Source organism: Chrysochloris asiatica, unplaced genomic scaffold (genome assembly GCF_000296735.1).
Source record: "Chrysochloris asiatica unplaced genomic scaffold, ChrAsi1.0 scaffold00003, whole genome shotgun sequence".
Lineage (NCBI taxonomy): Eukaryota > Metazoa > Chordata > Mammalia > Afrosoricida > Chrysochloridae > Chrysochloris > Chrysochloris asiatica.
In genome coordinates this window covers 27,845,370-27,856,070 of record NW_006408521.1, presented here as the reverse complement: position 1 = coordinate 27,856,070, position 10,701 = coordinate 27,845,370, and the positions used below count along the sequence as shown (strand labels likewise).

General features: G+C 50.4%; 1 protein-coding gene and 1 pseudogene across 1 annotated transcript in view; one reads left to right on the top strand and one right to left on the bottom strand.

The window, feature by feature from the left end:
* Window positions 1-9,808, bottom strand: part of LOC102829089 — a 14,952-nt gene extending 5,144 nt beyond the window's left edge. Inside the window, exons 1-6 of the mRNA XM_006831472.1 lie at window positions 9,792-9,808; window positions 8,826-8,856; window positions 8,131-8,623; window positions 7,534-7,663; window positions 328-509; window positions 67-216 (exon numbers count right to left, since the gene is read on the bottom strand). Coding sequence (XP_006831535.1) covers window positions 67-216; window positions 328-509; window positions 7,534-7,663; window positions 8,131-8,623; window positions 8,826-8,856; window positions 9,792-9,808 — 1,003 coding nt within the window. The remainder of the gene's footprint in view (window positions 1-66; window positions 217-327; window positions 510-7,533; window positions 7,664-8,130; window positions 8,624-8,825; window positions 8,857-9,791) is intronic.
* A 569-nt stretch (window positions 9,809-10,377) lies between these two features.
* The window catches only part of LOC102828693, a 56,496-nt pseudogene continuing 56,172 nt past the window's right edge, over window positions 10,378-10,701 (top strand).

The window sequence follows — 10,701 nt, the reverse complement described above, 5'->3', positions numbered from 1 at the left end:
TGTTGAGAATCTGGTCGATGCCGAAGCTGATGGGTTCCGCGTGACCGGGGTGGAGGTGGTGCGGACCCAGGTGCTCCATGCCGGCCCCGACCCCCCGGAGGGGGGGGGGCGAGCGACAGCGCTCGCGGCGCTGGGCTAGGGGGCAGCGCACAGGGGCGCAGAGGTGGCGGCGGCGGCGGCTGTGCAGAAACTTGGAGGCGAAGTGCTCAGGGAGAGCTAAAGTAGGGGGAGGGGAGAGAGAGAGGGGGCGCTGTATTCTTCCCTTCTCCGGCTGCTCCTTCCCCTCTCCGGCTGCTCGCTCGCTGTTGACTCTGGGACATCAATCACCGGGCGAAAAAGCCCGGTGCGAGCGAGCCGAGCCGTTTTGGCCGGGTCTCTCCATTGGCTGCGCGCGGAGAGGAGCGGGGTGAATGACAGCGCGGGGGAGGGGCAGGAAGGGGGAGAGGGAGGTCCGGAGCCGAGACATATGCAGGAGCCAGAGACTGAGGGACTGAGATCGGAGACCGAGACTAGGAGGAGTTCAGGAAGAGTGAGAAGAGGGGAACAGAAATAGAAGTAAAAGGAGAAAGAAAATGAACTGGACGTGGTTATTCCCAGAGTCGGACGGGCAGATGAACCTAAGGAGAAGGAGATCAGAGCCTCCTCCCAACCAAACAGGAGACACCCCTCGCTTTGAACGAGGTCAAAAGACTGCAGCCCACCAGGCCTCTGGGGAAAGAGTGTCCCTGCACAGCCGAGAATCTCCCCAAGGGCTCAGCTGGGAAACACCTGCCACTCAAGCAGACGATTCATTCTAAACTTCAAGTCCGACTAGTTAGAAAGTAGAAGACTGTCTACTCCCCAGGTATGGAGTACAGGTCCCTGAGGCAGGAGGTGAGTTCAGGCTTGTCCCCTCCTTATATCAGGAGTCTAGGAACGACTTAACTGGTTCTATAATGTTGAAAATCAATCAATCAACAACCACTCCAACTCAATCTTTTAGAGAAACTGAGGAAGGGAAGACTTTCTAAAAGGCAGGCACAACTCAAGAGAGTTGCCTTGGGACCTGCTGCTAGGATGCACATGGCTTCAAGATACGCCCCCCCCCCTTTTTTTTTTTAAGTAGAAGCAGTTCACACAGCAGGTGAATTAACTCAACCCAGTTGTTTTCCACCTAGCAACCAGCGACTTCCAGCAAGAAGCCTAGAAAAGAGTTATTGTCTTACTTTTGAAATCTAGGGGCTTAAGACTTTGGGGACTGAAAATGGTGGATCCGAAAAATGCATCTAGGACAAATTCAAGGCTTTTCAAAGTTCTGCTTCTGGATGCCTAGTTTAGAGCCCAGAAGAGAAGGAGGAAACCCTTTTTCAGCTTTTCTCTTTCCCTCTCTGGTAAAAAAAGGTCTGCTCCCTCTGAGGAGCCAAGCTCTGGGGAAGGCACAGGTTAGATTATTTGGGGTTCATTTCCAGTCTATTTCACAGCAGTTTCAGATTCAAAGCACCTTCAGATGCTAGATGCCTTCACATACCACTTTTCAAGTTTCCTTGCAATCTGTTTGCTTTTGCAATGTTTGTCATCTCCCCTTAAAGAGTTCTTTGGCAACAGGGAGTGGATTACTCACTTCTGCCCGCCCCCCCCATGGAAAATGGCCCTAACCCACAAGATATCCTCATCTTGAATGAAAAATGAAATGAGGGAATCTCTTTATGCAACAATATTTATTGAGTAATCGCTGTGTGTCAGGCACTGTTTTGGGCACTGGGGCTACAACAATGACTGGAGTAAAGTCTCTGCCCTCACAGAGCTTAAATTCTAGTAGATGGGAGTCAGAAATTAGCAAGTAAATATATAAATATTTTATAATTATAATTATAATATAACATTAATAGGCTGTAAATGTATACCAATGGATAAACAAAAAGTGGTATATCCATATAATGGAATACGATTCAGCCATAAAAAGGAATAAAGTGCTGGTTGATGCCACAACACTAATGAACCTCAGAAACATTATGGTTAAGTGAAAGGAGTCCTGTTGTGGCACTGTAGGATAAGCATTGGACTGCTAATCACAAGGTCAGCAGTTCAAACCCACCAGCATCTCCTTGGAAACCCTATACAGGGTCACTATGAGCCTGAACAACAAGTTCAAAGAAGCCACACACAAAGGGTCATATGTTATAGAATATAAATTATATTTAAATAATATTTAGTAAATAATTTTAGTAAATAGATACTAAGTCAGATGATAATAAATGCTATGTTGTTGTTAAATGCTATTGAGTTGACCCATAGCGACCCTGTATAGAGTTTTCCAGGTCAAGGTCGCAGTCCAGCGCATTAACCCACAGCGCCACACCAGGACTCCAGTAAAGCACAATATAAAGTTAATTCTACACCAACCCTTTGAGATGAGTATTATTCCTACATTACAAATGTGAACCAAATTTTAGGAAACCAAATTTTAGACAGGCAAAGTGTTCTGATCAAAATGAAGGAGTTGAATTCAACCCGCTTTTGTGGGTCATCCTGGAAGCCTAGCTGCTGGTTGGAATCTTGTCTCTATGGGAAATCTTGTTCAAGTTACGGGGAGGTGGACAAAGACCCACTGAAAACAAAGTCTGTAAAGTTGATGATGGTTACTAAACACTAAGTGGAGACAGGAGGGGAGAGCTTCATTCTCTACTTTTGTCCTCCCCATTCACTGGATCCTTTTCATGTACAGCACCCCTATGCAGACTGCAAAGCCTTTTGAACTACAAGGTTGGTGCTTCAAGCTCACCAGTTGCTCCTTGCAAACCCTATACAGGGTCACTATGGGTCAGAACCGACTCAACGGAACTTAAAAACAACAAACAACAACCCCTATGCAGGAGGCTCCATGACTTATTTAGGAAGTTATTTTGAACTGAATGAGTCTCATTTCTGAATCTTCTCTTGAGAGAAGCAAAACAGAGTTAAACATAAGTGTTTACTGAGTTAACTCTTTTGTGCCAGGCACCATATAACACCTTTAAGACTGACAACAACCAGGAAGTTACCAAAAAATGTCCCTATTGTTTATAATTAAGAAAACTGAATGAATGCTCCTAGTAGTATTATTTATAATAGCTCAAAAGATGAAACAACCAAACTGTCCATTTTGTTTACTTATGAATAAACAAAATACAGTATATCAAATAATAGACTATGATTCTGCCATAAAAAGTAATGAAGTGTTCTTTCATGCTACAAGGATGAACTAAGAAAACATTATGTTAAATGAAAGAAGTGAGCTACATAAGGTCACAGATTGTAAGATCCCATTTATACAAAATGTCCAGAGTGTACAAATCCATGGAGACAGCAGGTCAATTAGTGGTTGCCAGATTGTGTGTGTGTGGGGGGGGGGGGGGGGGGGGATGCTTCAGGAGGAATGGGGAGTGATTGTGAACTGGTATGGAAAAAAATTTTTTTTCTTTTTTGGGTGATGAAAGTATTCCAAAATCAGCTAGTAGTGATGATCCCACAAAGAACCCTGTGGTGGCGTGATTTAAAGCACTAAATTGCTAACCCAAAAGTTGGTGGTTCAAACCTACCAGCTGCCACCAGGAGAAAGATGTGGCCGCTTGCTTCTAAAATTTACAGCCTTGGAAACCTGGGGAAATTTTATTCTTCCTAGAGGGCCACTATGAATTATAATCAACTCAATGGCAACTGGTTTGGTTTGGGAACAATTACATAATTTTGTAAATATACTAAAAATCACTGAAATGTACATTTTGGAAAAACTAAATTGTATGATTTGTGAGTTATAGCTCATTTAAAAAGAGAAAAGGAAATGGATGATTGGTAATGTGAATAAACTTGCACAATGTCTCACAGTCAGAAGAGGGTTGATTTGGTATCACAAAACTGGAGTTGCTGTCTCTGTATGAAGCTGAAAACTATGGGTAGGGGTACTAAGCTTCCTATGAGGCGGGGTCCTAGTGGCCCTGCTTCCTTTCAGTCACATTCGGGTCTAACCTCAGTCCTGCTTGCTGTAGTTAAAGCTCTGTCTTTCTAACTTAATCATTAGGACAATTCTTTGCTATTCTCGGGCCCCATGAAGCAAACCTCTTGAGTGTTTCAAACACTCTTCCAGCTCCTTTCCCTCATCTACATGCACCTTTCTAGCTGCTCTGGCCTTCCAATCCAGTCTGTTGCAACCTTTTTGGCATCTGACCCACCTCTGGAACGCCTTACATCTGGCGCTAGTTTTTCAGGGTACCTGGGAGAAGACCTTGCTGGCCCAGCTTAAGTAGACAGTTCACAGCTGCCTGGGGGGCCTCTAAGACCACCAGACTCTATAATCACACAATCAAGCAACTCAGGGACATTCTGACTTCCCCTTGCCCTCACAGCTGCTGCCTGACCGACTGCTTCGTGTTACTTTCCACCCACCTCTTTCGCTTATCAGTCAACTTTTATCCAGTTCTCCTGGGTGCTGGCCTCCCCCAGCTGGGTTTCTATGAGTCCCCTTGTCCTTAGCCTTCCTTTTCCAATAGGGTTCAGGATTGCCCTCTTGGCTCCTTCCCTCACCCAGAAAGAAGAGACAAAAGGGTCAGGATTCTTTGGGCTCTGGTTCCCGCCCCTTCTCCCGGAAGCAATGTTACCTGAGCACAGAGCTGAAGGCTGGAAAGTTTTCTGAAATGGGGGAGGAGATTCGTGCGGAGCGTACATTTGTGCAGCTGCTGTTTCCACAGTGTTTTTTCTTTTGCAGCTTGCCTAGGCCATCCCCTCTCACAGAGCAGCTCTGTTAGGAAAGAACAAAAACAGCAAGGACTCACAAAATGGTCTGAGCTGTAGTTATCTTGTTTGATAATCCTCCAATAATCCTGTGAGATAAATTTTATTATCCCCATTTTGCAGATGAGGAAATCAAGACATTGAGGACCCCAAGGGGCAAAGACTGGACTCAAATGTTAGTTTTCCAACGCCTTTCGTCTTAAACTGCTTCCTCAAGTCCAAACTTGGCAGATGCCGTCCTTGTGTTGCCTGCATACACCTAGGTGAGTTGTAGACCCTTCTCTCCAGCCCTGAGGCCACCTGGTGACTCCTGCTTCAAGAGCCACCCCCTCCCTCGCCTGCTGAATAAAGAAATGCCTCCAATTAAAAAAGGCGCAGCTGGGGCAGAAGCTGGGGGGTAGAGGAGGAGAAAGGGAAGGATTCAGCCACAGGGAGGAGTTCCCTTTGGATCCCACACAGCCCCTTTCCCCTCTGGGAGAGACCCCCGGGCCAGGGGTTGTCCTTTTGCTTAGGGGTGTGTGTGGTAACTTAATTACTTTGTGTTTGTGGGACTCTGCTCCTGTGAGGGGACAGCAGGTGTGAAGTGTGTGTGACTGTGAGGGTAGAGAAAGCTGAGCAGATGTACTGGGTACATCTTTAAATAATCTTTTTTTTCCATTCCAAAAATATTGATTGAATGTGGACTGTGTGTTGGGCACTGTGTTAGGTGGGATACAAACAAAGCGAGTGTTGTTAAAAGTGTTGGGAGAAAGAGAGTCTAGGTTGTCTTTACAACTGGATTTGTCTGTGTCAAGAAGTGGGTGTCCATGAGGATGCCAGTGCGTGAGAGTGTGTGTCTCTACAACTGCTTCTCTGTGAGGCACATGGGATAGGCTGAGTAGGTTCCTCTGCATGATAAGGATGTGCCATTCAATGGCATGCACAGATCTGTGGGACATAGTATGCCCAATGGGTATTTAGTAGGAAAAGTGTGGGATGGGCTGAGAAATGTGTTAGAGATATGTAACATGAAGGGGAGACATTAGGGTCTTGGTCCAATATCAAAGGTGCCCTTCTGTTTTGCCCATCTGTCTCAGTATGAGTTAGTGATAGAAAAATTGCCCTTTCTGAGGGGGAGGCAGCCCCAGCTAATGACTTAGCAACCCAGTAAAGATCACTCCATACTGGAGGTAGCCCATAGTCTCGGAGAGCCTAGGTTTAATGAGGATTAAGTGGGGAGGCCAGGCTGGTTCCAGCCACCAACTCACTGACTCCTTGGGGTCTGGTTGTATTCCATGTGCCCCAACCAATTCTTATAGTAATAGGGATAGAGGTCCTTCCCAACACTTAGGCACACACTTCTCCTCCTGTTGTTGTTGTGAAGTGCCAACGAGTCGGTTCCAACCCTATATGGGGTTCCAGAGGCTGTAAGTCTTTGCGGGAGCAGAAAGCCTCATCTTTCTTCTGTGGAATGGCTAATGGGCTGAACTGAACCGCAGAACTGTGTTTGATCTGCAGAGCCACCGCGCATTCCCCTCTCTCCTGGAGGACAAGCACTTTCCTGCTGCTGGCCATGCCTCCACTGTTATCTGGTGTCTGGTTGGGTACTGCTCTCTGCAGTACAAGACCGAGCACAGATCCCTCCTCTCAGCCCACCCCCATCAGAGCCCAGGTTCAAAACCAAGGGCTGTAGCAGAGAAGGAGATGGGCTCTCACTCTGCTCTGCAGCAATGAGGCCTTTCCAATCCCCGGTCTCTCAGCTCTGACTGGCAAGAAAGCTGCTGGCTATTTTCTCCCTCATCTAGGGCAGCAATTAAGGGCTTAAGGCCTCTCTCTGACCTATCCTACCTAAGGGAGGCCCAGAGACTCTCTGGTTCCACCACCCAGCCTGGTCGAACCTCCCAGTGTACTTGGCAGGGCACATCCTCCAAGCTTGACATCTCCCAGGATGCCAGGACCCAGAAAGGTGGAGGGGTTGAGGAGATGGCTCAGGGTGGAATAGACCCATATCCTTACTTTCCTCTAACAACTCCCAGAAAGTTCCCTGGTCACTGCCCCTCCCGGCAGGCTGAGCTGGGTTCTCACCAGTTCTGTCCAAGACCCTGACATTCTTACTCAGGGCTCTCAGACCCTGGGCTCTATTCTATTCACCAGGTGGGTCTGAAATTCCAGGTCCCAGGGGTTACTCTGCCTGCTGGGTCCCAGGAATTCCAGGCAGCTGCCAGTACCCAGATCCCACAAGCAGGGAGAGGAGACTGGTTGGTTACAAGAGGGTAAGCCTCTCTGAGGGGCACCATTGCTTTTTTAAGAGCCACCCTACTCCCTAGGATGCACCCAGCTGGAATGCTCCTGTCCTGGTTCACAGGTCAAACCTCTGCGCTTCACCTGCTCTGCGTAGGAAAGAGGCAAGCTTTCTGGCTGCCTGTTGTTGTTGTTAAATGTCATCAAGTCGGACTCATATTAACCCTGTATAGGGTTTCCAAGGAGCAATTGGTAAGTTTGAACTGATAACCTTGCAGCTAGCAAGTCCAGTGCTTACCCTACAGCACCACATCAGGACTCCTTGGGCTGGCTAAATCTACCCACATTTCTTACCCAGTCAGCTATGTGTCTAGCCTCTGAGAAAGGGCAGATGAGATTTCCAACCCAGCTGAAAGGGAAATAGCCTCTGCATTTGGCCAAGGGTCCAATTCTGGGTTGTGATCCCAGAAGGGGAGCTAGTGATTTCACAATCACCCCTAGGAGCTCTGGCCACCTTGGCCTCAACAGGCTGTGTTATTTGGGGGGACGGCTCAGGACTCAGTTTACAGCAGAAGTGGGTAGGCATCCACTGAGTCCCACGCAGCCAGGCTGTCCTGGAACCAAAGAACAGCGCTAGCTTGAACCAGTCGGCAGGATGAGAAGTCCTGGACGCTGGGGTCTTGCCTCCTCCATGAACCTGTGGATCAGAAGAGTGGCCTTTGAGCAAAGGAGCTGAGCTGAAGTTCAGGTTAGAAATTAACTTGCCAAAACCCCCTCCATCAGAAAGCTGGCAGCAGGGTGAAGGGGGATGGATTGGGCCCCCCAAAAGGCCCAGCGGGAGGTAATGAGTGGGGAGCAGTGCGTTCTAGTGGGTGTCCTGACTACTCCCCAGACCACAGCACATACACAGATGATGAACATAAGACACCCCAGGTGCGGGTCTTTGGGAGCCAGCACCGGCTTATACCCAGACACACACTTTGTGTGATCTCCATAGATGCTCAGGGAGCCCCCTCTCCCCTGTCCTTCCCTTCCCCCAGGTATCCACAGACCAGCCCACCACTCCCACAAGCGGTGGACCAGATCAAAACCCAATCAACCAGCCAACAAAACCCCTCCCTTCACGCACAGAACACAGGTGCATACGGACACATCCAACCGCACCAAGAAACGCATCTACGAGGTACATTCTCTTCCACGCAGACCCTCCACGCGCAACCACAAGCCGCCACACGCATTTTCCAACTTTGCTAGTGAGGCCAGGCGCCTTCTCTGAGAGGCGAGGGAGCCGCAGGTGCCGGAAAGGGAACGCCGACGGGAGACCCGAGCGGGACAGTATCCATATGCATGGGCTCCGCGCACAAAGAACAGCTGCCCGGGCGGGCGCCCCGCAGGCCAGGCGCTGCGCGGATGCGGCAGCCGCCCGGTTAATTGAATTAGGCGGGCCCGGCCCTGCCACCCGTGCGCCACCCGCGCCCGCTCTGGTACTCGTCCCTGGCCGCCGCAGGCGCTCCAGTGTGCCGAGGGACGGATTGAGGGAAGGAGGCACGGCCGCCTGAGCCCCGGCCCGAGGCAGCCTCTCCCTCCGGAAATAATCCCATTGTCCCGCGGGCTGCGCGTGGCACTGCGTGCCGGGGATCCCCCACTGGACGCGGCTCTGTGATTAATGGGGTGGCGGCAAAGGAGCTGACACGGGGAGGGGCCGCGGCCCGCCTCCACACGCCTTCTCCGGGCTCTCAGCTGCCCTGGGTTCCGGAAGGGTGGGCGGCAGGGAGGAGGTGAGCGCCGCCGATGGGAATGAGACCAGTGGGTGTCTGAGAGAGAGGGCTGTGGTGTGAGAGAGTGGAGAACGAGCGGACCTGACTGCGGAAGTGTGCGAGCGTCCGGGAACTGTAGGCCGGGGAGGCATGAAGGAGTGCTGCCAGGGGGTGCTGCTGACTAGGGGTGCTAAGAGGGGGTGCTTAGAGAGAGATGCTGACGATGTGTGAAGTGTAGAGTGGGAGCGCAGTGTGAACGTGGGGACTGGACGTGGGTGTGAGGTATGATGGGGTCCGTAGGAGACTGAGCTCTTGCTTCAGTCGCCATAAGACCGGGGAGTCTGGCTTGGGCACCTGCCCTCTCTTCTCAGAGCCACTTCTTCAGAGACCCCGTGGTGGCTGCAGTGGACAGGAGTTCCTAGGTGCTGTGATGCCCTCTACTGCACCCACGGGCTCATCCTTCCTCAATTAAGGTTCCCAAGAGCATGCAACCATTTGCTGAGCTCTTTGATCCTGACTTCTTCATGCTCCTTAGAGATTGGTGTCACAGTGGCCCCTCTACCCCACTGCCCTCCCCCATGGGGAAAGGCAGCAACTAGGAAAGAACTCCTCTCTTCAAGGTTGCCTGAGACTTTCATGACAGGGAGCTTGTCTATGTTTCTGCACCCATGCGTCCTCCAGCACCAGCCAGCCCCCAAAGTGGTGGTGGTGGTGGTTGTTATGTGCTGTGGAGTCGGTTCCGACTCATAGCGATCCTGCACAGGGTTTCCAAGGCTGTAAATCTCTACGGAGACCATGGCATTTTCAGTGGGAGCACAGCCACCGTCCCAGAGTCCCATGGAGCAACCTTTGACATTTGCCTCTTCCACCAGAAGCAGAGAAGCAGGAGGCCTGACTGAAGGAGAGGGACAAGGGATTGAGTCCCAGTCCCCCAGGACAGTGGGGAGGAACACTGTGCCCAGAATCTAAGACTGCAAAGGGCATGGGGTGGGGGTGGGGGGTTCCAGTGGCAGCCACAGCTTTAACTCTGAGGTGACCTCAGCCAGGACTCCTGCTGGTGTTTCTCACCCTTTGAGGTCCACCATAGCTGAGTTTCACTGAGCCCAGGTTATTCAGGAAAACACATGTCCTTGGGGTGTTCCATTTCTGGTGGGTTTGCCTTGGGGCAAAAAGAAATCCAACCGGGAGTTGCAGCGAGCCATGGCTTGGATGGAGCCTTGTACCAGAAGGGCTCAGAGTATCTGAGATCTATGTGACATGTCTGGCAGGAACCCTGACTTCCAAAAGAAATGACTGCTACCTTCGTCCCATACTCACATCCCTCTGCCCAAAGTTCAGGAGAGCTAGTGGCGTGGGGAACTCTGGATTAGGCCAGGCCAGATCACCCCCAAGTGAACAGCCACAAAGCACCCACTCTGCTCAGTCTCACAGGCCCAAGACCAGGCTCAGATTTCCCGGGACTTTTACTGCAGCTCCAAGATGAGCAGTGACATCCCCCTCTCCCCTTTCATAAATATTGCATCTTCCCAATGCAATTACAGGAGACGGAGCGGCGTGAGTGTATACTAAATAAGATTATGGGGTAATGCTAATGCAGTTTATGTCTGCGCTCTGACACCAGACACACTCCCTATTAATAACCTCTCAATGAGGCATGAGGCTCAATGCAGAACCTGTGGAGGCCCCCAGGCTGAGTGAAAGGTGAGAATGGCCATAGAGTGGCTGCCCTGTGCTAGGGACTGTGTTAGCCTTTCTGGGCATTGTAGCCAGGGACTCCCTCCCTGTGTCCCTACTCCTGGGTCACTTCCCCCCAAGCCAGGAGTCCTGTTCACACCTTCATGTAATCTCACTTCTTTCTCTGCAGCAGTATCTCCTAGTTGGTGCTCTCTGACTTCCGAATTGACATTGCTTATCCAATAATTTCCCCCAATGGAAGTAGAAGGCCCATTCTTCCTTGGGTTAGAATCAGCAGTGCCTG